The following is a 27,742-nucleotide window of genomic DNA, read 5'->3' as shown; positions in this document are numbered from 1 at the left end:
AAGAAAAAATTAAAACCTTCTGTGAGATTGTGAGATGAAGGCCGCATTAGGAGGAATATAGAGGAGGACAAGAGGAAGAAAGCAACCACACAAGGTCACAAAGAGTCAGGAGCAGCTGGAGAGAATGTAACAGACATGAATGATGGACACCAGAGATGCAGCATATGGTGTCCTTAGCAAATGAGCCAAAATGAAGAAACAGAGAATGTCTTTTAATGTTATAATTAAAGAAAAGCTTCCAGAAATAAAAGATTTGAATTTATACATTGAGAGGGAACACTGCATTCCAGGGGAGAAAAATCACAGAGAACAATCATGGCTAAGACAAGTTCTTGGCCTTCAAATATAAAGAAAGACTCTTTTATGCAGGCAGACAAAAATAGCAAGGGTGACCCACTGCCAGTTTACATCTGTTTTCCAGGCATAATTATTTATTGTGCCCCCTTTCACTCTCAAAAGTGTCATGACAAACAACAAATTATAGGGTTTCCTTGTTTATGTGTGGGGAATAAAAGAGGAAAATGAGAGAGGCATGGCTTCAGACATCATCAAGGTAACATTCAATATTAGAAAGTAGCTAAAAAACAAAAATCATAAAATCCTCCTATGAAGTCCTCAAAGAAAGAAGTAAAATGCAAGAAATTTTATACCCAACCAAACAGCCCTTCAAATAAAACTAGAACAATCATTTTTGAAATACATGAACCAAAGAGTACAATTCTCTGAGTCCTTCTTGAAAAAAACTGCTGGAAACAATCTTCAGCTAATTAAGAAAAAGGAAGAACTGTAATGTTTGTGCCTCAAATTAAAATCATCATAGCTTTCCACTTGATACAATATGGTCTTATCTTTATTCCCTACTTTAATATTATCAGAAAATCCAATTGTTTAAGTTGCAAACTGGGAGTTACCTTGGCCACCCATCTCCCTCATTTTCACACCTAATCAGTCAATAAATCCTGTCAAACTACAGAGCTTTCTCTCAAATCTTGCCTCTACTTTCCATCTCTATTGCCAATTCTTAATTCAGGTATGAACCACACATACCTCTCTCTTGTCTGGAGAATTGTAATGGTTTCCTAATTGCAAGAGTAATTTAAAAACATTTATCAACTGGCATGGCACAGGCACTGGCCAATCAGAATGAATACCAGTCATAGACACAGCATACTGTGCTTATCAGCTGTCTTTTATCCCTTGCCTTCCTTCAGTCAGTAATCCACATTGTAGCTACTGTGATTTTTCCAGAATAAAGTTGATTGTGTTACTCCTTGACTTTTAAATCCCTTTAATTGTTTTCCATTTCTTACAGCACAGTGCTACAGATGAAGTCAACCCTTTGGCATGATGATTAAGGTCTTTGAGAAGCCAGTCTCCACCTAATTCTAAAGTTTCAAAATCTCATCACTCTCTCACATTCAGAGCCCTACAGTCACTCTGATCTTCTTCCAGTTTGGTAAACACACCATAAGCTCTTTGAGAGTCAAGTGAATGGTCAATAAGTCAAGTGTTGTATCTGGACTAGGAATAGAATGTACATTTACCTGAAAGGCCCCAATTCTGGTTCTGGAATTACATCTAAGCATTATGAAAATCCACATGAAATAAGTTCCAAGGCTGAGAGGCAAAGCAACGTACCCTACCGGCCACCAGGCAGAGGTCTCTTCTTTCTTACTTCCCTTCCATTTTGAGTTTTCTGTTTTTTAAACAACCAGTCACTTAACATTATAAACACTTCATTTTGGGGGGAGACTAGTTGACTAATGAGTGGTTTCTCAAAATGATGCCATTTCCTATCATTTGTGACAAACCAGCTACCTCTCCCACATGACAAGGCAGAGCTGCCCTTAGAAATCAGAATTCAGTCTGTTAATCACTCATTCAACAAGTATTTGTTGGGTTCAGCACTGAGTTCAGTGTTCCACAAGCAGTACTGAGACAGAAAGAGTCCCTGTTCTTATAAGCCTTCAATTCAAAGGGGACAACAAATTCAAGAACACAGAAAGAGTTCAGTTAAAGAGAGTAAGTGGGAAACCTGTGTGGTCAGAGGTCAGCAAAGGCCTCCTGGAGTAGATGACACTTAAACTGAGGCCTGAAATATGAGGGGGCACCAGTCATGCAAAGATCCAGGGGCAGTACAGCATGGGAAGAGAGCTAGTCTTCACAAAAAAGCAAAACTACAGTGGCGTCCTCAGATCAATGCCTAGAAATAGCATCTCACCTGTTTATGCAAGGAGCACAATCTATGTGTGAAGATATCTGTACCTTTGTGGAGAGAAAAGAGATAATCCAATTATAAGTATGTTTGTGAATAGTTTGTTTGAAATTCATGTGTAGGATCCCATTTTCCTAAGTGTGCTTTGAGAATTGCCTTTGCACGTCTTTGATTATAATGGCCTTTCTATCTGCAGTGCTCATGACCATCATCTACTACAAAAGGACTACTATTCTATGAAGACCTGGTCCAGCCTTGTCTTCTTCCCCATGCTAAATTTTCTGACAATTATAACTCTTTGGAATCTCCACCTTCTCTGAGCTCCTACAGCCCTTCTATCTTTTTGTGTGAGTTATTTTTATGGGCTATTTCCTCCCAAGGACCGTGTATCTTGCTCTCTTCCTATGATTTAAGAATACAAATCTTTGTGACCAGGTTCCAATTCTTCACCCAGTGCCAGAGGGGTCAATTATAACATTTGTTCACAAGCCTTTTTAAATCTAAGCCAACCCACCTCCCTCAATAATTCCATACAACAGAATCCCAACACAAGAAGTAGAATCATTTGAATTTTTATGAAGGAATCTGACCAATGGATAGATAGATAAATACACACAGAAGATGACCTAAAGTCACATATCCTCTCTCCTCCATGTGACTACCTCTGAGTGCTCGGCATATAAGCAATAGCTTTAGTAAGGTTTCTTCAACCAATGTTCAGGGACTAGCAGTTATGAGAAAGCCTCCAAACTTAAGAAAAAATCCCAGACTAAGTTTTCCCACTTCAAAAAAAGAAAAAAGGCAAAGTTCCAACCATTTTTATAGTACAAAAATTTTATTTTTTGTTAGGATAATTTAAAGTTTAAAACTGAAGTAGGCATATTAATTTTACAAACAAGGTATTCTTTCATAAGTAGGACCATTAAAAACAGTAAACAAAAAAGCTGTCTTTACAAAAAGCTCTGTGCATAGCAACTTTATACTGTATATAACTGACAAAGCAAAATGAGAAAAATAAAACTATACAGTTTGAAAATGACACCTTACTGTACAAAAGGTAGGGAAGATAATGGTTTTAAACCATGCATATTAAAATGTGCAAAGAAAAACTGGGAAAAATACAATGCTATAACAAAAAAAAAGAGATAAATAATAAAGTAAATTGTCCCTTTAAATGAAAAATCTTACACAGCTCCTCTTACAAAGATAGGATAAAATTTGTAGTTACCTATAGAAATACTTGTCTTCCAAGTGGCATAAAAATAACCTGGGACCAGAATGATTCAACAGCAATGACTAAACAGGACAGAGTAGCTTTGTTTTAAATTTATTAGTACACTAAAAATAATCCTTACACACATTTGTACAATTAAATAGATCTGTTGCTGCCAAGGCTCTAGCCGAATAGTCAAGGATGTCTGGTATTTAGTTACACACTTTTTTGGTGTTAAGTTACCAACAAATTCTACAATCATTTTGAAGACAGTACTGCACTCATCTTCATGCAAGAGCAAAATTCACAGATTCTAAAAGCAACACTACTTAAAAAATTTTTTTCCTTATATTGGGTTGGCTCAAATCCAGGTCTAAATGTGCTTGACTTTGTTCTGCTTTCACTTTTGGATGCGGTGTTTGTGTTCCATACACTTTTCCCCTCCCATTAGACTTTCACTAGGGAATGTTCTCTCGTGCATTTCCCTGTATTTCGTTACTTGAAGCCCTATGAGAAACTGTCAGCAATTATAAGCATACCAGGTCTCCAAACCCTTGGATTCTCCTGTGCACAGAAATAATATTTGGGTCATATTGGGTAATTCCAGAATAGATGAAAAGCAAACAAGACCACTGGGTTGGATAGTTGTGTATCACTAGGGCAGAATTAACAGTCATCTAAAATTGGCTCAGATGCACTAGAGGTGTTTTTCCATGAGAACTGCATTAATTTCTTATGTTAGAACCCCAACCAAGAACCCCCAACTGGAGTCTGTGTATAGACTATATTGTGATGCCAATGAGTCAACAAGGAGAGCCCTGGCCTGGAAAAATGGCAGCCTTATTGACAACCCAGATAAGCCTGGATGCATTCCCAGGCTCATGCAGGCTCTCAAGGCTTGGCCACTGTTAGCAAATCCTGCAGCGTTTCTCCCCTCAGAGCCACTCCCTGAACTACAGAGAGCCCCTGGGTAACTGAGCTGCTTGGAACACAGATGTCCCCATTCTCTGACCCTGCCAAGAATCTGTATTTCCATTTCTTTGAACCTCAGGAGAGGGATTTAGGGATTTTAACAATTACTCTTCCATACCCCATCCCATTCTTGCCTGGAAACTGTGGCTAGTTGGATACCTATTCTTTTCAAGAGAGTTTAATGCTACAAAAGGGAAAATCTACAGAGAGAAGAGACTTGACATTCTAAGGGTCTAAGAAAGAGTCATCTTCCTCAAACTCTGTTTCTGAAGTTCCATGGGGCTTCTACCTCAGTGCTGAACCAGGGAACCCAAGAAGAGGGAGCGTGTGGCTCTGTCAAGAATTCCAGAGGGAGTATCCAGTTTGGGGGAGTCACATGGCTTTGGCTTTTCTTTCAGGTGAGATCCTTCTTTCCCTGGGGTGCAAAACAGGGGGCACACTAACACCTGGGGATGCTCTGCACTGCTCAGGGGAGAATGTTGAAAGTTAATAGAAGTTTAAAAAAAACCCTCACAGAAAATTAATGCCAAAAGAGATGTGTAGGTTATGTACGAAGCAGAGGGATGGGGATGAATTGATGGGCTGGAGTATCTGTGTCTGCGCATGGGTCTGCGCCTTTGTTTCTGTGTTGGGTTGTGCTATTAGAATCTACATCAGGTACCTGTTCTTGCCCATTACTCAATAAAGTGATGAAAAAAAGAGGGAGGTGTAGGATAGAAGATAAGAATCTAGTAAGTAACTGTAGTAATAATCACACACCTTTAAAACTTGTTACTACATGTTTGCATCAATTTCATTTTACATCAGAAAGAGAACCTCCTCTCTTCCAAAAAGGTCTTAATTTCTACCTCTACTTACAATAAGTTACATGTTTATTTATTTAAATAATTGTAAAACATCTTAAATTTTCCCCCTTTTTAAAAAGAGATTAAACTATAAGCAAACACACATACAACAACATTTCATCATTCAATTCAGGTTTCGTTTTAAGAAAGTTTTCCATGCTGGTACCCTGTTTTGTTCAATTTTTTTTCTGCATAAACTAAATTGGTATCTGAAAGGCTTCATAGAAAATAGAAACTTTCAACTTTTCTTTTCCTACAAAGAAAAACAAATAGTATTCAAAATATTAAGCTTGAATTGTTTGCCAATTGTTTTTTTTTAAATATTTTACAAACATAGGAAGGTGGTTCTTGTAATGTTCATAACAAAGAATTGCATTTCTGCTTTTAGCACTGACTATGTCAATGACATCTTTGTCCTTGTCCCCAAGAGGGTCAGTTTGTGTAGCCACCATCAGAGTTACATGAGAAAGGTGAGACCAGGTAAGACACAGCCCCTTGCATACCCAAATCTGTCTGTTCATCACGTTCGTCTTGGGGGCACCACTCTCCCCCAAAGAGCTAATAGTGCTTTCTTCATTATTGGTCCATCAGAGTAAGTAGTTTTGTGCTATAAGAAAGCAGCTCTTTCTCTTCTTTACATTGGGGGCACGACAAGTCCTGTCATGGCTGCAAGGAAAGAGAGACACAGGAGTGAGACTAGAGAGATTTTTACATTAAAAGCTGTAACCCAGAGAGAGGTGCAGGTGATGGGATTGACAGAGTCTGGTGCAGCCCAGGGAGCCGGTTCCCTCAGCTGCTGTGGGAAGCCATTCTCTCCAGGTTTGGTCTACCAGAAAGCCAACAGATGGGACTGAAGCCCTACTAATCACTGAAATACAAACAAAGCTGGTTGAAGTTTTGCTTGGGAGGTCAAAGTTAAGTTCTGTTTTGTTTTATATTAACGGTTGTCTACATGACGTGATGGACATAAACATGTAAACTAAATTGTACTCTATGCGCAATAGATTTTTCATTATTTGACTAAAATAATTTTTAGATTTTACCATTCCAAATCACTTTGTTGGAACAGGAAAGATGCTTCAGGTGCCAAGTCTACTGAGTTACTTACTAGGAATGATTTATAGCAAACCAGACTTTCTATCCATCTTAGGTTTCTACCTGTTTCTAGCTGAAAGTTAACAAGCTATTTTTCTCTAACTAGTTCATCTTCCTGGTGCTCAGCGCTGCTGTTGAGGCTCAGTCACGAATAAACGCTGCCCCACTACAACAGAAGGCTTCACTCAACTCCTAATGTGGAGTCACTCCAAGCTCCACACTTCATCCCCTGTCCATGCGCAGCATCCAAGCTCTCTTCTACCTAGACAGGAGGAAGTGGACAATGCCTGTCCCAGTGGCATCAGGCCCAAGGCTTCTCCTTGATATGGGGGATACAGCAGCGACAGCACAGTATAGAAAAGTCACACTGGAAATGCACTTCTCTGGTCTTGGCTTTCAGGTGATAAACCCATAGAATGTTCACATTCTTGGAAGCTGGAAGAATAGTTTTCTTACATCAAAATTTTAAGCCATAGCTAAGATTTGACCCTTTAGTTGAATTGTCTGTATATCATCCAGGGCTTATCAGTTAGCACACAGCATTTTGTTAAGTGGTGCTTACTAAGCTTCTAAGCAAATGGACAAAATTCCTCCTGCTTTCCCTAACACACCTCTTTCCTCCTCTCCCTCTCCTCCTCCTTCTCCTTTTCCTGCTTCTCTCCTCCTCCTTTTCTCCTCCTATTGCTCCTCCTCCTTCTCCTCCTCCCCCTGCCCCTCTCTTCCTGCCAGCTAGTCTTCTCAGGGAAAACTGTCAGCTGTATATTCCCTGCCCATACAACTCTTATTGAATGTTTTGGAGATCTGGATTAAGGTCTTACACAGCTAGCAAAGCCTTAATTATTTTTGCCTGTATTACTATATATTGAATCATTGTAAGTTTTCAATAAAGGTAGTTCAATTCTGGACACTCCCTGATGGTTTGGAGATATAGCAACCCTGGTAATTATCCAAGAGTGTGGGAGGTTTTATTTTTTATTTTTTTTCCTGGAGGGAGCTGGAAAATGAATCAGGTGCCTAGTGCATAATATTAGCTTGACACTCTATACTCATCGACTGTAAGTGCCTGAGAGTTGAGGCGGAGGGTGGGACAATGACACAGCGTGTGTAGTTCTTTGGCAGAGGACTCTGGCTTGTGTTCTCAAATTGAACTTGTCTAATGACTTTAACTCATCAGCCCCTTCCTTATCCTGAGTCCTCTGAGAGTTACCTCCAGAGCTTATAAAAAGGGCAGAGCTGCTCAAAGGACCAGGTGCACTGCATGCCGAGAGAACAGATTTTACACACCTTCCTTCCTCCCAGTCTCACATCAGGCAGGGGTGGGTGGATCTCAGCTACGTGGTGCCCCCGACTCTTTGCTGGGAGAAACCATAGCCAGCAGACAAAAAGCAGAAGTTAATTGGAGAAAAAGTAATCACTTTCGTGGGAGGTGGTAGGGGAGCTTAACTGCACCTCGTCCAATTTCTTTTGACATTTGGCATTTCACAGGAAAGCAATAATCCACCTTTGGTTCAGGTGGGAAGTAGGCATGGGTGAAAAGTGACAGAGAAATTGCACTATTCTTGTCCCCAGAGAGACAGCAGGCTGCCAGAGGCTTTGGAGTCAAAACGACTGAGGTCAAGTCATCAGTCACTTGCTGTGTGGCCTTGGGCAAGCTACTTAACTATAAATTATCATAATGGTATGACCTTCCCCTTTGGGCCACCTGTGAGGCTTGAACAAGATGATTCATATATAGCGCTGGATTCCATATCTTACACGTGCTCAGTAATAGTTGCCAGTGTGAGAGGCACCAGTTTCACATGTCCTCTGTGATGGTTAGGCCAGCTCTTACAAGCTAGAGAGAAACCTGTCCAGCAGCCTGAGCTCACCCTACACTCTCACTCTCCTGCTACCTGCCTCTAATGAGGTAGAATGCTCCTGTAATCCCAGAGTCCTCTGCTCAGTGACTGTGGGCAGTGCATTCTATGTCAGCTTGGTTTCCCCTGTCTGCATCAATGGACACCCTGACATGTTGGCCTTGAGCTTCTATTCGCTTGGTCCAAAATGAGGAAGAGTGGGGGTCAAGGCCTCTGCAGGGTTTCCTTTGTCAATTCCAGCCTTCTCTCTGCTGTCTGTGTGAAACACCCTGTAATTTTCTGATCTGCACACACATTACTTCACAACCACCTCTGTTGACAGCTTTCGGCTTTCCCATTTGACAGACTAGAAAACTGAGGCTCTCAGGTGACAATGCTTGTGCACATTCCCACAGCCCAGAAGACTTCAACACACATCTGATCAAGTCAGGTCTAGTGTTCTTCCTATGCCTGACGTGCTTCGAGGTTCTCCTCAGCATTCTTTAATTTCTCCACATATCATTTTCTATTTCCATAGTTGTCTGTAATTTTTTTAGTCTACAACCCTAATTTAAGTGCTTCCCTTCTCCTTCTCCTTCCCTTGTCCTCTTCCTGCTTCTAAGATTTAAATCACCAGGAAATTTTGAAGGAAAGTATAGGATCCAAAGAGGCTCTGGATCTTGTGGTGCTTCTGAACAGATTAAACTAAAGCCCAGAGCCAGTGCCCACTCGTCACCAACTCAATCATCACTTCTACAGACACGAACAAGAATGTGCAGCTCACACAATACAACAGACAGACATATCATACAATTGTACACTTGAAATAATTGTGTTGACCAATGTAACCCCAATACATTCAATAAATATATTTTCAAAAAAGAATGTGCAGTCAGCCACTCACTCAGCCTAAGCATTCTGAACTGTGGTGACCAGAAGCTCAAATGGCTGAGGACCTTAGAGAGGGTTTTCTGGCTATTTTGCTGCTGGTGTCCTGACAGAAAAACCTCACTATGACCACACTGACCCTTCCAACTCTTCAGCCCTGCTCAGGCAGCACCACAGGGTGCCTTGGGCACGCATCAGTAGGCAGAGTGGAGATTCTAGGACACGAGAGATCAGTGAAAATCTGTCCTGGCTTCAACGAAGACTGAGAGTCGCCCGGGCCACAGCGGATCTCCCTACATAGGACGGACCCGGTAGGTCTGAGACAACCAGCTCTACAGCCCCAATTCAGTGCTTTGTCAGCAAGGAGTGGGGAGGGGGTTGCATGAAGAAGTCAAGTCCTACTTTTTTTTTTCCTCTTAAAGTGAAGCTGAGAATATTTGCAAAGGTTGCTTGGAATGAGGGAAGGGCCGCATCCCTCTGCCTTCCTCCCGTACCTGCTGTCCTCTTTAGCCTTTCTTGGGCCTCTCACACTCCATTTTTCCAGGGAGACCTGTGTGGCCCTCACTTGATTTAAGGGACTTGTCTAAAGTCAGAGAAGCTGGAGAGGGGAGACAACGCCCTTCATGGGAGCATTGTGAGGAAGGGAAGAAACAGCCAGTATTCAGCAATTGTTTTCATGTCCCGGTCTGGAGATACAACTGCCATGGAAACAGTTCTGAGTATGTCCCCTCGTGATGGGGTGGACACCACCAGTCCAGTGAGTGATGTGCAGGTGGACACCCTTAGCTACAGACTGGGCCTGTTTCTCTCTGAATCAGACATCTGGATGAAAAACAAAATATTTATGTATATATATTATTTTCCTCCTCAAATATACAGCTGTTTCCAACTATTCACATGTCAGTGGCATGTAGACCCAGTGGCTTTGTCTAGTTAGAACAAAACAAATTTTCGGGGACTCTTCAGAGTGCTGGGTTTTCAGTTCTCATTTGACAGTCTCTCTGTCAAGTCACTTGACTTCGATGACACCGTCATCTCTGATTGTGGGATGGGACAGAATCCTAAAGCACCTCCCAGAGCTCTGCTCCAACATAGCCAGCGATGAACCCTCACACATGTCCCCAAAGGAGCAGGAACCCACTCACAATCCCAGGGGCAGCACAGCTTGCCCAAGCCTCTGCTGCCCTCAGGGGTTTGATCACGAAGGTTAACCAAACCTCTGCCCATCTGGTTTTATCTAATACTGCTGGTTGTGAATGTTTTCATGTCAAGAAACAGCCAAACAATAATGTAGGTTGTCAGGATCCATGGCGCTCAGCAGTTTCCAATTTGTTCTTCTGCCGTCAGCTGCCTCTCATTCACACAGAGATGATTAGATTCTCATGTATTCATCACATTTGTGTTACGTCATGTCATGTTATATTTTAGGACATTGCTCAAAAATGGGTTTGATGGGTGATTAAGTTTTGTTCTTAGACACAGTATGTCTTTTCCCCTTTTTTCCCAACCCCACCCCAATCAGGCACCTGCTATCAATTTGACCAGCTTGTAACTGGAATGCTCAGAACTTGCTGGTGCTCCTGACAGGGCCGGTGTGTGTGCACCACAGGACTGCACTTGCGCTGCAGAGGGCATGCTGATTAGTGAACAGTCATCACCGTGTGGCATCTAATGTGGTGACCAGGCACTTTCTGAGAAACAGTGACAGAGCCTTGTGGAAAGCAAAAATCTGGAGAGTCCAGACACCCCTGGAGGGTATGTGTGGTTCTACCACAGTTGATTCTATGATTCTGCAGTTGTCCAACTTCTGGTTTCTCCCATCTTCTCTTGGTTGGACTACAAGACCAGTTGTACAAGCCATTCGGGTACCAGGATGAAAACACCAAAGCACTGCTCTGCGAGTGAAGTGGCTAGAGATGTAGAATGACCCCAGGCTGTCTGCTTCTACTCTGCTGGCCCTTTGACACCTGCATGCACTTTGCTTACCTCTGAATCCATTTCCGTTGCCGCTGGAGCAGGCAGGCGAAGGGGAGCCTTGGGGCCTGATGACAGGGGCAAAGGCACTCTTCTGTTTGACAGCAGGAAAGACCGAAGAGGAAAATGGGAGGATGGAAGACGTGCTGGAAGATCCAACAGTGGGACTGGATGACATGACTGGAAAGCAAATGCACAATCCTCTTTCAGAGACAGAGCGAGAAGTTAAGTTCTCTCTGCAGTACATATAACCTGTGCACAGTTTATTGTGAAATGACTCATCTGTTCCAGCCATTGTTCCAGATTCCAGGGATTTAAAAACATTGAACGTGACAACGTCCCTGCCCTGCCCAGTGGGAGCCATAGACAAGGAAAACAATGAAGAGGGTGATGATTTCATGGGAGGAAAGCACACAGTGCTAAGCAGCCGCCGCGGAGAGTGCCCTCCTGCCTGGAGAGCCAGGAAGCCGTCTGCAGCATGTGATACAAGGATAGGGCGAAGTATCCAACAAGGATAGGGCGAAGTCACGAGCAGATGCTCAACCAGAGGAGATCATGACCAACCTCTGAAAAATGATCAAATCTACTCAAGAACAAAAACCTCTTTTTCACCCTAAATAGAAGACCTGTCTGGGAACTGTGTGCTTCCCTAGCAATTCTCAGGGCCCCAGAGTTTTGAAGTACAGAGTTAACATCTTCTCAGAGAATGCCATCTCTACGGGCCACTTCCTCATTAAATGTAAAAGTTTATTAACATTTAGGAGATTACTTCCCTCTCCCTCTACTTTCAGAGCCTGGGAAATAGAGCTGCAAGTCAGCCTCTTCTGATGTAATGCAAAGAAAAAAAGACACCAATATTAACATTAAAATTAGTTTAAGGAAGCCAAAAGCTTAGTGTTGTAATTTCCAAGAAAAATAAAGGCAATTTACACAATGAAGTGCCCTACCTCTTAAAGCCAAACACTACGAGTTACATTGCACCAGAAGATAATTTTATCTTCTATGTTCTACTTGCTCAAGAAAGGGGTAATTCACAAGGGTAATATTGTTAGACATAGCAGCTTATTGTAGAAGGTCAAGTTTCATTTTAGCATCCTCTCCAGAATTCTGAACTGTTCAGATCATATGACTTGGTAAAAAGAATTACTGGAACCTAATGGCAAAGCACACAATTAAATTTTGAAAGCGAGGACATGAGGGTGACTTGACTTATGGTTCAAAGACCAAGTACAAGGTGAAATGAAGGTCAAATGTTCTGATGTTCTGTTAAGATCTCCAGTTCTTTACCCCCCCCCCATTATAAAGATATACTTTAGGCCATGCTCACACAATTGCATATGTAATATAATCATACAGCATATCTACAATATGATGTTTTTACAGCCACACTACAAACCAAACTGTTCATTAAAAGTATTTTATCCTTAGGTAGCCCTGATTTAAAGAGCTATGCAGAGGGAAGCATCCAAGTACACCTCTGTCTTTCCTTAAGTCATGAATCAAAAGGGAAAAACTGCAAAGAAAAATAAAGTCCTGGAAGAATCTCATGTAACACTTATGATGCAAATGGAAAAGATATCAGGCTACATTAGTATTATAGAATTGGATACAGACTTAAGCATTGGGAGTGAATCTTAGTCATTGTTCCAAGCAAAATCTCCTCTTCTCGCCTTGGTTTTAGCAACAGTAAAATGCACGTAGAAGCAGGAAGGAAGGGAAGCCCCTCCCCTTTCTGTGAGGCCCAGAATTAGGGGCCGAAGATGAGCCTTGAGAGACCCTGACTCTGACTACAGTCCAACCTCTGCTGTACTCGGTGATCTATGCAGGCTCCAGAAGGGTGCCTCTGTTTCTCGTCTGCAATAATAGCAGAACTTCCTCTCCTACCCCCCAACAGAGGAGGGCTCTTGCATGTGAATTAGTCACACACACACACACAGGCACGCACACACAATTCCATTTCCATTCAATGTATGACTTGCTTTTAAAATATTTCTTTTCCCATAACAGATTCGATCTAAAGTGGGTTAATTAGATCAAATGTGACCGCCTCTCAGTGCAAGAGTCACCTGAAACTTTACTAAATGATGTAAAAGAACTGTTGAGAGCTGAATAAGCACAGAGCTGAAGCTGCCCACTTCAAATATTTCTTACAAAGTTTTTGTCAAATGCCAAATTACATCCAAATTAACTTAAAATTTAATGCAACTATAATAGAAATCTTAAGAGGAATTTTAATTCGTGTAGGTCAACAAGTATAATTTCTGTTTATCTGTTTAAAGAAATAAATGTATCAGAACCAGAAAGTGTTCTTAAAAAAATATTACCATACTAAAACTTATAATAAATCTATATCAATGAAATCACTGTTCTACTAGCATAAATATAGGCAAAAACTCCTTGAAAAAATAGACAGAAACAGATCTGGGTATATATGAGAATTAAAATTTAATAAAGGTGACATTTCAAATTAGTGAGGAAATAAATGCATAGGAACACTACACTGGCCACTTGCAGACTCAATTTAGAGTGCTTCCTCATGTTAACACTGAAGTAAATCTGAGTGGATTAAAGAGTTATTTGTAAAAACAAAATTATAAAGGTGCTAGTGGGAAAATTAGGAGGGTTATATCATTTACATAATCCTTTAACTTCCAAGCCTAAACAGAAAGTCAGGAGATGGATTTGCTACGAGACAGAAAACATCTGTAACACATACAGAAAAGGCAAATGACAAATTAGGGAAAAGATTTATGATAATTATCAGATGTGTTCATATCTTCAATAGCCATTATATTTTTATAAATTAATTAGAAAAAGAAAAACACTCCAATAGAAAAATGGGCAAAGAACATGGAAAAGGAAAGTCACAAAAGGAAAAGTGAAAATGAAAAAGATCTTCATAGACCGATAGACGTTCAAACTGACGAGTAATCAAATGCAGTACTGAGACATTATTTTCAACTAACAAATTGATAAAGAGATTAAGAAAAAATTAACAAGGCAAAGAAAAAATACTCTTTCTTTCCTAAGGAGAGTATGAACCTCTCTGGAGGTCTTTGGCAATAGGTACCAAAGTATTTGTGTTTCCAAATGTACACATATTTTTAACCTAGTAATTTAATTTCTAGAAATTTCAAGGAACTAATCATAAATGTGCAAAAACAGATCCAAGGGCATTTTTATAATTGCAAGAAAAATGAGACCTAACTGAAGCGACCATCATTAAGGTAAATTGTGCTCTGGCTGGTTGGCTCAGTGGTAGAGTGTAGGCCCAGCATGTGGCTGTCCTGGGTTTGATTCCCAGTCAGGGCACACAGGAGAAGTGCCCATCTGTTTCTCCACCCCTCTCCCTCCCCTTCTCTCTCTTTCTCTCTCTCTCTCTTTCTCTCTCCCTCTCTCTCTCTCTCCCCCTCCCACAGCCATGGCTCAATTGGTTCAAGTACTTCAACCTGGGCACTGAGAATGGCTCCATGAAGCCTCTGCCTTGGGTGCTAAAAATAGCTCAGTAGCAAGCATGGCCCCAGATAGGCAGAGAATCAACCCCCCACGGAAGTTGCCAGGTAGATCCTGGTCAGGATGCATACAGGAGTCTATCTCCCCTCTTCTCACTTGGAAAAGAAGAAGAAGAGTAAAAGGTAAATTATTTTAAGCCCATAAAACAGAACACTATGCAAACATTAAAAGTAATGTTGGAGAAGAATATTGAATAGCATAGAAAGATATGCCTAGATGAATAAAGTAGATTATATGACAACATATACATCAATCCCCCTTTTATTTTTTACAAACCATACAAAGCAAAAGTTTAGAAGAATGTGTTTTACATACAAACTCTCAATGATGATACATATCTGACTGATGGGATTATGAATAGTCATAAATTTATTCTCTTTACCTGTGCATATCTTCAAATGGTGTTGGGAAAATTGGGCAGATACATGCAAGAAAGTCATACTAAACCACAAACTTATACCATACACAAGAATAAACTCAAAATGGATTAAAGACTTAAATGTTAGATTTGAAGAAATCCTAGAAGAAAACATAGGCAATAAAATCTCGGACATTTCTCATAGCAGTATTTTTTCCAATATATCTCCTCAGACAAGGAGAACAAAAGAAAAATAAACAAATGGGACTACATTACACTAAAAAGTTTTTGTGCAGCAGAGGAAACTATCAACAAAATGAAAAGACAACCCACTGAATAGGAGAACATATTTGCCAAAACATCTATTAAGAACTTAATATCCAAAATTTATAAAGAACTTATAAAATTCAACACACACACACAAAAACCTGATTAAGACATGGGCACAGAACCTGAATAGGCACTTCTCCAAAGAAGACATACAGATGGCCAACAGGAATATGAAAAGATGTTTAATGTCACCAATCATCAGAGAAATGCAAATTAAAATCACAATGAGATATCACCTCACACCTGCCAGAATGGCTATCATCAATAAATCAACAAACAAGTGCTGTCAAGGATGTGGAGAAAAGGGAACCCTTGTGCACTGTTGGTGGGAATGCAGACTGGTATAGTCACTGTGGAAAGCAGTATGGAGATTCCTCAAAAAATTAAAAATGGAACTGCCTTATGACCCAGCGATTTCACTTCTGGGAATATATCCAAAGAAATCTGAAGCACTAATTAGAAAGAATATATGCACCCCTATGTTCATTGCAGTGTTATTTACAGTAGCCAAGATTTGGAACCTGCCCAAGTGCCCATCAGTAAATGAGTGGATAAAAAGCTGTGGTAAATTTACACGATGGGATATCACTCAGCTGTAGAAAAGGAAATCTCACCTTTTGCAACAGCATGGATAGACCTAGAGATTATTATGCTAAATGAAATAAGCCAGTCAGAAAAAGGCAAGTACCATATGATTTCACTTATATGTCTAATCTCATGAACAAAATAACCTAACAAGCAAAATAGAAACAGATTCATAGATACAGAGTACAGACTGACCACTGTCAGAGGGTAAGGGTATTGGGGGTTGGGTAAAAAGGTGAAGGGATTACGCAAAGAAAAAACAAAAGCTCATAAACACAGCAACAATACAGTAATTGTGGGAGGGAAAGAATGTGGAGTAGACAGAAGAGGCGAAGGGGGACAAATGGTGATGGAAGCAGCCTTGACTTGGGTTGGTGCCCAGTGCCGTGTACAGATGATGTTATGGAATGATACACCGGAAACTTGTGTGATTTTATTAACCAATGTCACCCCACTAAATTCAATTTAAAATTTTCTACATTGAACATGTATTACTTTTGATGTAGCAGAAACCAATAAAGGCTGTTAAAATAAACAAATAGAAAAATGTCTATTTCTTTGGTAAAAAAAAATAATATAATCCTTGCAATCAGCATAACAGAGTCCTCTTCTATTTAGGGCTTTACCTCCTGTAAATTGGGTTTGCTGTTTACTTTCATTACGTAAAGCAAAGAGACTAATAAATTCTCAAACTCCTGGAGAAAGTCTGTTGACTAGTTAGCTTTACAAAGCAAACCCATTTCTAACACCTGTTCTCCACTCCTAGGGCAGGTCTGCATTGACAGACTGTATAAGCCTGGCTTCATACCCGTGCACTTGGTCATTGAGCCCTTTTCTTCTACTCTCTCTTACATTGGTCTTATGGCAGAGTCTCAGCAGTTGTGCATCAGAACAAACACTGTAATTTTCAAAATGTGTCTATCCATGGCTGGAAGGCTATACTTCAAAAGTTAACAATGGTTCTCTCTGCATTGAAATAAAGGGTGTTGTGGGTTTTTTTTCCTTTTCACATATATGTGTACATGTTTTTCTAATTATCTATAATGAGCATGTTACTATTGTAATAGGATATTTTTTCTTTCCTAAAGAAAAAGACAATAGAAATATATCAAAATGTTAACAAGTTGGGTTTTTTTTTTAATGATGAGAATAGGCTTTCTTTACAAATCTATTTTCATAGGCTCCAAATTTTCTTAAATCATCTTTTAATTATCTACAATAGCAAATGTCTTGATACTTATTTTTGAAAATATAAAAATATTGGGGTCCAAGACATTAGTTAAGACTATGAGAGCAAAGAAGGATTCTCTGTGGACAGGTTGAATTTTTGTCTTACTGAGTTTGTTCCAAATGTTGGGTTTGCTTGGTGGCTATTCTGCTTTGGAAGAAGTGGCCCCTGGGTGTCATAGGTTTGAGCAGGCCATCTTTGGGGACGGCAGAGTGCACTGTTTTGGGAAGTTGATCACACATATAATTGAGAATTTCTCTGGACATCTCTGCCTATGGACAGAGGCCAAAGCAAAGGCCAGAATGTCTGGCCCAGAAATCTCTGTGAACATGGGGAGTTAAGGAAAACCACTTTTCTTCCTACAAGGATGGATTGGCCTGCGTGGTCCCAGCTGGACCTCCACGGGCACACACCCTCCTTTGCATCGAGCCATTGCATTTGTTGGCGCAAAGAGGTCTGTCAGCAATTCATTATTACCCCCTATTGTCAGGGGTTTAGAATTCAGCCATAAAAACTTGCACTGAGCTGGAACTTGGCACACACTGCTACCGCCAGGAAGTGAAGTTTGTATGTGAAATTGAAAAAACATCTGTTTGACCATTTTTGAAGTGGTGTGAGAGCAAAAGCAGTAAAAATGCAGGTTTTTGATACTTTGCGTTGGCCGTAATGTAAGTCAACTTGACTGAAAGGCTTGGCTTGCTTTCTTTTAACGTCTCTGGCAAGTTATTGTTTCATGGCATGGTCCGGCCACATCAGACTATTATTTTTAGTTCAAAAAAAATTAAAAAGCACAGAATGGTGTTTTTAGGAAAAAGCAACTGAATTGATGAAATGCTTTCCTGTGGGCTTTTTATTTTATCCTTGTATTTCCCAGAGAAGTTAAGTCAGATGCTATTGTAATAAACCCCATAGGTTATTCAGTATTTTGGCAGTAAAGAATTTCATTATAATGAATGCACTGTTTGGAATCCCATTCTCCGTCTGCAACGCCTTCAAACCCTCCCTCAGAAAACAAAGGTACGAGGGTCACACAAACTCAGCAGGAGATGGGAGGAAGTCTTCGGCTGTGTTTCCTACTCCCATTGGGCAGGGTGTCTTCCTCTTTCTATTCTGCGTTATACTGTCTTGTTTATTTTGAAAACCTAGAGTGTTATTATTTTTCCTGTGGCAGTAGGATTGAGTGACCAAGAAAGAATAGTGGAAGGAAGGTGTCACTCGCTGCTGTGGGAAGAGTTCCGCTCTATCAAATGAATTATCAGTAAGAAACATCAAGCAATTAACATCTAATGGGCATTTTTATTCATCTATTTATATCTATTTATCTATCTACCTATCATCTATCTATTTTCTCCTTCACCCTCCTCCTCCTCCCAATCTCTCCTGCAGCATACCCACCCTCCCCTGTCTTTTTTCTCTCTCTTCCCTATCACCACACTACCCATTATACTGTCATGTTGGCCATTTTTTATCTATAAAAATGACAATTTCCTATGGTTCAATCTAATATACACATTTTATTCATAAATATATACTTGAACATGTAAAATTACTATTTTTGAAACCAAAAAGAGATTTTTTCACATAGTTCAGCCTAATAATTCATTATGAATAGATGACATATTTCTTACATTATTGAATAATTTAAAAACATGGCATTCTGAATCTGATGACATGTTGTAGTCCCATTTTCACTATGTATTGGCTATGAATCCTTGAGTAAGTGATTTAATAGTGATTAATATCTTAGAGGGGAAATGACAATAATAATTATTACTATTATTATATCCACATCATAAGGTTGTGAATATCTGAAGGGATGCTATATGTAAACATGCTTTTTAGGCTGTAAATTGGAATGCAGTTGTGAATCACTCTTATGGTTGTCATCACTGCTATGTGACATTATTTATACCATGGCCCTCTTGCCCCACGTCACTTGTAGGGGCTGTGGATGATGGGGTCCCTTCTGTGCACAGGGTCCTCTCTCTACAAGGATGCGTGGGAGAAACCTCTCCAAGGTCTGGGCAACAGAAATATCAAGTTTCTCCTGAGCTACTAAAAAAAAATAATGATAATGGGTGGACATTTAACCTTATAATAAATAGTGTTCCTCTCTTTGCTTTCCCCTCTTGTAAGCCTCCAAACCAAGTCAGTGGCTTTCCTGAATGATCAAATGGCACCCATACCCACCCTTGGCTTCATTTAATTTTCCTATTCATATTTTTTCTCTTATCTAATTTTCTTATAGTTTCTATCTTATACTTTCACACTAGCCATCTGATCACAAATATTCCTCCAGTTGTGGAACAAAATAAGTTCCGCAAGTGGAGAAATAAATAAATCAAGCAAAATTTGTTTTTCTAGATTATTCTGATCTAAGTGATCTGAACCATACAACAAGACACAACACAGAAGTCATGCCTTTGGGGCAACAAGATTTTAGTTGTACTGGAAGAACCAACTACTGTCTCTGTTACCTAGTTGCTGTGTCCATATCACATCAGGTAGAGTGTTGAGTGTGATGAATCCAACAGATAACCCAGAAATAATTAATGGGTGTGTGTCAACAGGGAACCAGAGCCAGAGGCTGAGAGGCATGTCACCTCCTGAGCTGTGGTGGACGTGGCTATACACTGTCCTTGACTTGTCCTTATTCCTGGCATGAAGGAACTACACTGAGTGAACAGGGGGTCTGCTGCAGAGCTTGCAACAAGATCTATCTAGCATTTTAAGAACACCCCACACCATCATGCAGATTCTCTATGGTGGCTTCTCCCCAACCTGAAGTATTCCCTAAGTAGGCTTAAGAAACACATTCTCTCAGGCTCCTGGGGCCATTGTGTAAGTTCCTGCTTAGCCCTGAAAACAACTTGAATGAGTTTTCATAACTTCCTAGAACATCTAGCTTCCTGCTAGCCTACAAATCAGTATTAAGAGTTTCTGTTTCTTCATTCATCTATTGATGGACCTTAGGTTACTTCCATATCTTGGTTATTATAATAAATAACGTGGCAGTGAACATAGGATGCATATATCTCTTTGAATTAGTGTGTTTTTTTTTTTTAAAATGAATATTCAGAAGTGGAATTGCTGGGCCATGATAGGTTTGCACAGTGACTGATGACTAGACTTAGTGTGGTGATCACATTGTCAGGTATATAAATATTGTATACCTGAAGCTAATATAATATTGTATGCCAACTATACTTAAATCTCTGTTTTAAAAATGAGGTTTTGTCTTCTTGTATTACACTCTCACAAGCAGTCAAATTTCATCTTTCTGGAAAGGTGATTTTCAACCCATGTGCTGCAAGGATTTTTAAAACACACAATACCTGACTATTTAGACAAAGGCACTGACCTCTTCTCCCTTAGGTTGTTAAATTTTAAAAAATAAACGACAACAGCCAACACAAAATACCCATCTGGTGTGAATAAATCAAAATTATATCTATTTTTTTAATCAGCTTGGCAAAAAATATATTCTGATGTGCCGCAAAATTTAGTCATTTGTTTATGTGTGCTCTGAGATGAGAAAAGTTGAAAATCACTGCTCTAGAAGGAGGAGAGAGCCATGACACAAAGTAAGAAGGGAGGGAGACGGGTGTGAAGTCATAAATTCTGTTTCCAAATAACTACCCTGCTCCCCTATTGCAGCCTTGTGATCCCGGGTAAGTCAGTGAATTGCTGTGCATCTAACCCTTCTCGCCTATCACAATGTGATAATAATATTGCCCTCAGAAAGGTCTTATGAGGATTGCATGAAATATCACATCTGAAAATCCCTAGTTATAGCAGATACTGGATTAACTGAAATGGAATCCGAATACCTTACTTCCATCTACACAAGCCATACATGCTCTGTCCCCGTGAAAAAGGGAAGTTTCACCATTTTCCTTTCCCCGTCCCCAAAGTAGCACAAGTCCAGCTAAAGGAAAAGAACAAAGGCAGGAAGGACATTTCATCAGGAAATTGGGCCCTTCCTCCCTGGGTCAGTAAGAAGCAGGAAGGCAAGTCTCCCTCCAATGCTGAGCAGTAAGCCCAGAGACAGTGATAGGGCAGGCACATGGTAGAAAGGGCACTTACTTCCGTAAGGGGAACCCGTGGGAGAGCCGTTTAGAAATCCTGGTGAGCCTGGAACTCCCAGGTTGGCCATGGGGACGTTGCTGTAGCCATTCATACTGTTACTGGAGGTGCTGTAATTAGACTGCTGAGGGGTGGAGCTGGACGAGTAGCCCCGAGGAGAAATGCTGCTTGTGTTGCGAATATATCCTGGATGAGAAAGAGAACCCGGGAACATGAACCAGTATGCACACACAGTGCAGAGCAAATGTGGCAGCCCAGACATACGTTGGCCCAAGACTAGAGGGACCACCAAGTTGACCCCCAACAGAAGTGGAAAGTGTGCATTTTGCCTCCATCCTTTCACACCTTCCTACACAAGGCCTTGTCCCTCATAATTCCTTCTTCATTTTCTTTTATGTTGGCAGTCCACCTCATTCATACCAAAAAAATGACTCAGGGCAGTGTGCAGACATCTCCCAAGTCCTATTCTATATAACACTAGGGCCCTATGAGATATTAATAGGTATCATTGAGAAAAGCACTCTGTGCTCAAACAACATGTGGTCGTATACTGTAGCCATTTCTTGAAGATTGGCATATGAAGAGCCTGGAGAATTACTAAATTGATTGAACTTTGCTAACCCAGTATTTCCCAAATTGAACACCCCATAACGTCTTTTCTGGAAGCGGTGGGCAAAGGCATTCTAATAACATTTCAAAGGCCACTAGTATTCTGCAGATCACAGCTTTGGAAGTGTTAGTTCAAAATTGTTACCATGCCCGGGGTGGGGGTGGGGAACATTTTCATTCAAATGGTGCTGATAAGTTCATTTAAATGTGCTGTTCTTTGACTAAAGACTTGGAAGCATCAGTGATTGGGTTTGGAAAAATCCAGCCTGTACATCGGACGGGGGAAGGGACAGTGACTCCTCCCATACTTCTGAAAGGCTAGCACAGAGACATAATAATGTATCCTGAAATAATCCACTTTGGGTAAACTGTCTCTAGAACTATTTAGGAAATATCCCAAATTTGAAAAAAACCGAAGTAACGTTATATCTCACCACCCTTCTGTAAGAAATCACCCTGGGTATGAGAATGAGGAGTTTCTATTCAACAGATGCACAAAATTAGAAATAAAATTATCTCAAGGTTAAGGACATTACTAAGAATATTTACTTCTAAAAAATAATTTATGATAAATTTAGCACCTTAGTAAAATCAGCCTAATGACAAAAGTATTTACACGATATACTTTACATGTAAAAGTACAGTTAACTGTGTAAAATTCTTCCTATAAATTTGTATGTAAGATAATACACAAAAAGAAGTTACCACATAAAACAAAGCCATTCAGCCTTGGTCACTAGGAAGAGACAGGTATAATTAACAATAATAGTGATAACTCAGCTTCTTCCCATTATTCAATCTGATGATTACAACAGAAGTATAAATTCTATTCAAATAATACTATACTTGTAAATCTAGTTTCAGTAAGCTTAAACTCTTCTAAAATCATAATAGTCAATCTGTTCCTTAATTATTTCCAGTTAAAGGTATTCTACCTGGTACCTAAAAACCTCAAAATCTAATAATATACCACTTATAATGTTGAGATAACCCAATAGTATGTGATTGCACTGCTCATCTGAAGGCACACTCTTTGGATGGTGTATGAATCAAGCTCTAACCCTTCCACTCAAGCACAACCCACCTTTTAACTGTAGGAGTTGTCTGAGTTTTGACTCTGGGAAAAGCAGTACCTTGATTATTTCCCTGTGTTGACTCTGAGATGCTGACCCCAAGTTGGCTGCCATAGGAATTGATGCCCATCATGCCACTGTGAGCTGGAGAGCTGGAGAGAGCTGGGATCTGGCTGGGGTTCCTGGGGACACTGTACAGGGCTTCAGCAATATCTGCAGCTCGCTTCAAAATGATGTCCTATGAAATGGCAGATGGAGGTGAGCATTGTATCCAGCATGGAGTTAGACTCACCAGAGTATAAGATGTAAGCACCTAACCTGGTTGTTGTGTGGTGTGCCATAGAGGGCCTCCACGAGATCTGCAGCTCTTTTTAACAGCATTTCCTAGGAAAATAAAAAAGGACAGAGTGGGGCCTAAGCAACAGTAGAACCGTAAGTGGCAAACAGAAAGGAAAATTATGTACAAAAATAAAATGTCCAGACATCCCCCTAAAATGTAAGTAACTAGCCACAAGGTCCTATATTTGGTTTGAGAGGTAGAATATACTCATACATATAAAGCCCTCTGTAAATACGTGTCTATATGGAGTTCACAAAAATAAAATGGATCCATAAAATGGTGATGCTACAAAACAAAACCATATTGAGGGTGGAGTTTGCTGAAATTAATAATGCCATGAAAGTTTTATTAAGAACTCCTTTCAGACCATTCTATGAAAAAAATCTGGTACTCTAATTAACCAAGTATTCTTAAAATGATTGATGAACCCGTTTAGCCATTTGCCAAGGAGTTGTCCATAGTACTGAAATTATCTTGGCAATGCCTTCTGCAAGTTTTTGTTCTAATAAAGATGATTCTTTCAATAATATTTCCCCCTGTTCACTTTAACAGAGAGAATTGCTATTCAATAATCCCTTTCCTCTCATTCTGTCTTTGCCACCTCCTGTTTTTAATGGCCTTTTAAATTGCTATTAACCTACTTTCCAGATATCATCTAATTTAATAGTGGGGCTGGGGATTTTTCCAACTGGAAAATAAAGGTGCGATGCAGACGCAACTGGGGTACTAAAATTTTACTCACAGCATGGAAAATGGAACATAGCATCTTACAACGTGTGTGCTTAAAATGCAGATATACATGTTCAACTTTATTAATTTCATGTTAACTGAATACCTAATAAATTGATGTATTTTTTTAAAGCTAAAATAATGGGCTAGGTTTATGATATGAGTTTCACAAGCAAGTTCATTGAAAAGGGAGACATTTTACAGAAATTATAGATAGAAGTGTTTGTCACTTCATTAAATGCCTATGTACATAGTAGGCCCTCGATGAGTACTTGGTTGTGGATCAACGTGTCCCTGCAATTATGGGTAAATAGATTTATATTTAAATACAACAAAGTGGAAAATTACACTTTTACACAATTATACAATCATTTATTTTCATCAGGTTGGCAGTGTTTTATCAGCTAAATTCTCACCGTATAACTGTTTCTAGGCCCAAATTTTCAGATTTCAGATTTCCTCTGAGATTATACAAATATATTTCATAGTTAGTAAATATTTTATGGGCATCTTATTTCTAAAGCTTAGCCAAATTTCAAGACCTAATTTAACTTTAGAGGAATTTAAGTTGCTGGATTTATCTATATTTGCTGAAATCCTTCAAGAAGCTTTCAACACATGACTTTCCAAAGTGTTGTACCTTAGCTAACCTCTCCGGGTCACCAGGATGCCTTGGGATGACTTTCTGCAGCCTCTGGAAGCCATAGTCTATGGTGGGTTCATTTAATGCTGAAAAATAAAAGTCCTCTATTTAAGATTGTATCCTGGCCATAAAGCAAACTTCTAATGAAGACTTTCACAGGTCATAGAAAAGTCCTGATATTATTCATCTAAGAATCATCCTAAGAATTGTATCCAGCATGGGTATGATTTTGTATCCAGCAATGGATACAATCAGTTAAAGATTTTGCTATCAACATTGGTTAATTCATTCTTATAACTTTGGAGTTAATAGTAATTTAATGTTTTTCCATTAGAATGATATTTCAAAATTTCAGAATTATTACAACTATTTTATCTGTTTTGCCTTAAGTGCACACACACTTAAATAATTCTCTGCTCAGCCTCATATAATCAGAAATATCACACAATTAACCATTCCTCAGTTTCTGAAGATAGCAAACTACCATCACATGCTTCTTCCTTCCTCCCCTCTTCTCTTTCCCAAGTATGCCTTTATCATCTAGTAGTTCTCCTACATATCACTTTTTCTTCATTTTTCTCTTAAATTCCTACACACACACACACACACACACACACACACATAAACCTTCTGTGAGTTTATTCTTATTAAACCATGTTCTTATGCATAATGTGCTTTTGGAATTTCCAATTATATTCCATTATCTGCATATTTGTTTTATGTCAAGACCCACTATATACTGAAGATTCTGTACTGGTTTTGCTTCACCACTGCGTTCTCACTGTTGGAGATAGTGCAAAGCACACACAACGGGCACTTAGTCCCAACAAGAGTAGAGTGAGTGAGTGCGTGTGTGAAATACTGACATACTTCAGCATTTCTGCTATGTAAGTTTCCGGGGTACACTCCTTTATCCTTTCTCCTTCACTTTTCTTACTTTTCAAATGTTTGGTTTAAACTTTATGGTCTTAAAGTTAATGTATGATCAAAGTAAAGAAAAAGATACAAAAACTAAAGTGATCATCCCTGCAATCCCATTAGTGAGCACTAAACACAGGAGGCACATTTCTTTTTCAATTTTCCTTTCAGCATAAGTTGTGTGCATATTTGTTGCTATTGCTCTATCAAAACAATGCCTTTGATTTTAAAAATAATTAAAAATTTTACATATAGAAGTAAAACTAAACTCACAACCTCAACAGTGTAGAGATGACTTGGGTTAACATTCTTGCTTATATCCTTCCAGGTCTAACATACATACTTTGAATTACCCAGACACACTAGTCAGGCTGTTACATAACCTACTTTTTATCCATGTAATAATACATCAAACATTTCCCCAGGTTATTAACTATTCTCTTATAACATTATTTAAGATCACTGTACATTTTTCTACTACATGGTCTATAGTTTATTTAAATAGCTTCTTAATGTTTGGCATGTAACATGACACTAATTTCTTACTATTATAAAAATCAGACCAACAATTATTCTTTGCACATAACTTTATTCAACTGGAAATTTTCAAGAATTAGAATAACTTCACCAAAAATTATGATTATATTAAGGCTTTTTACACATACTGTTAATTACTGCTCAAAAGAATGTACAAATTTATATTCCCTTCAACAACACGTCAACATTTTAACCTACATTTGTTTATTTGTCAGTGAGGTTGAAAATTTTTTTTGTGTATTTGGTGATTATTTTAATTTCTTCTTTTATGAATTGCTTATTAATTATTTCTGCTTTCTTTTCTATTAGGGATTAGTCTTTTTCTTTTTAACTTATAAAAACACTTTTATACTAATATTTTTAACAGTCTGACTGTCACCATCTTACAATATCACATCCCAATTTTGTCCTTACATATTATATGTAGAAAGATCATCAACCATCCCAACTCCAAATCTGGTAAATACACACACACACATACACACACACAATATGTGTGTATTTGTGTATACATATTCAAACATATATAAATGCTTCTTTAGGTCCACCAGTAAAATGTGTACTGCTAATCATATAGCTAATATGTTTTTTGTTGTTCATTTTTATTTTCTGCTATGTATTTCGCTTTTTGTTGTTTTTATTTTTAATACGATTACCCTCTCATCACATATCCTAAGAGTTTTCTTAGCACCTAGAAGCACTAGGTTTTCATATGCCTGTGCAGACAGTAGGTATTAGAATAGTGTGTGGTATAGTCTTTAAGAGAATCATCTTCATAGTCAGGTAGACCTTGGCTTTGAACTCCTAGACCTTGGCTTTGAACTCCAGCTCCATCATTCATTTCTGAGAGCTCCTGTCAAAATTCATCTCATGAGTTTATTGTCAAAATTAAATGACACAACATATATAATGTCCCAGCACAGTTCTTGACACATAAAAAAGATCTTATTAATTATAGCTGTTATTTTGCAACCAAACTCCTGACAGATGTCACTATTTGTCTAGTTCATTCTTAAGTTTGTACATTAATAGTATCTACATGTAATGATCATTCTGTCTTTTTTGATGGGTATATTAATACCATTTGATTCTCTTAATCCCATTCTTGTGTTAGTTAAAACTTCTTAACAGTGTCTAAAAATGAGAATGATGGTAGATATTTTTGTTTGCTTTCCTATAAGTGAATACCAACATTTCATCACCAAATGTGGTGTTGGCTATTTGAGATAATACTAGTTATCATGCTTTGATAAGGGATTTAATCAAAGCTTGTCAGAATTTCAGAAGATTATAATCATATGAATTTTCTCATTTTACCAATTTATATTATTTTGTCATAGATTTCCCAATATTTCACAATTAATTGTTTATTCATGGGTGTGGTATATAATTTAGTTAGTATCTTTTTTGATTCAATCTGTTAATGTTTTCTTAAGACTACTGATGTAAAGATTAAATCAATTAAAGTACTGAAAACATTGCCTGGCACATATTGTTAACAAATGTCAATTCTTATTATTGTTGCTGGAAAGTTACGTGTCTGTTTTGAATAACTGGGATTATGTGCATAGTGCTATCTAACTTCTGATTGATTTTATTTTATACCAGCTTTGAAAAATAAATTGAAACTCTGTATTTTATTCTATCTTTTATAAAACTTATAGAGCATAGATATTGCCTCTTGACTAAAAGTTTGAAAAAAAGCCAGTAACCTTGCTCTTGTCAAGGTCACCAATCACATTTTAGCCAAACAAAG

The 27,742-nt window shown here is 38.9% G+C and overlaps 1 protein-coding gene across 1 annotated transcript in view; it reads right to left on the bottom strand.

Moving 5' to 3' along the window:
- Nucleotides 1-3,097: 3,097 nt before the first annotated feature.
- EBF2 (EBF transcription factor 2) overlaps nt 3,098-27,742 on the bottom strand; it is a 218,835-nt gene continuing 194,190 nt past the window's right edge. The window contains exons 11-16 of the mRNA XM_066267085.1: nt 24,529-24,617; nt 23,138-23,203; nt 22,880-23,057; nt 21,138-21,323; nt 11,050-11,217; nt 3,098-5,911 (exon numbers count right to left, since the gene is read on the bottom strand). Coding sequence (XP_066123182.1) covers nt 5,880-5,911; nt 11,050-11,217; nt 21,138-21,323; nt 22,880-23,057; nt 23,138-23,203; nt 24,529-24,617 — 719 coding nt within the window. The 3' untranslated portion in view covers nt 3,098-5,879. The remainder of the gene's footprint in view (nt 5,912-11,049; nt 11,218-21,137; nt 21,324-22,879; nt 23,058-23,137; nt 23,204-24,528; nt 24,618-27,742) is intronic.

The sequence above is a fragment of the Saccopteryx bilineata genome, chromosome 1 (assembly GCF_036850765.1).
Source record: "Saccopteryx bilineata isolate mSacBil1 chromosome 1, mSacBil1_pri_phased_curated, whole genome shotgun sequence".
Lineage (NCBI taxonomy): Eukaryota > Metazoa > Chordata > Mammalia > Chiroptera > Emballonuridae > Saccopteryx > Saccopteryx bilineata.
Note: the sequence above shows the minus strand (reverse complement) of the source record. Positions and strands in the feature narration are given on the sequence as shown.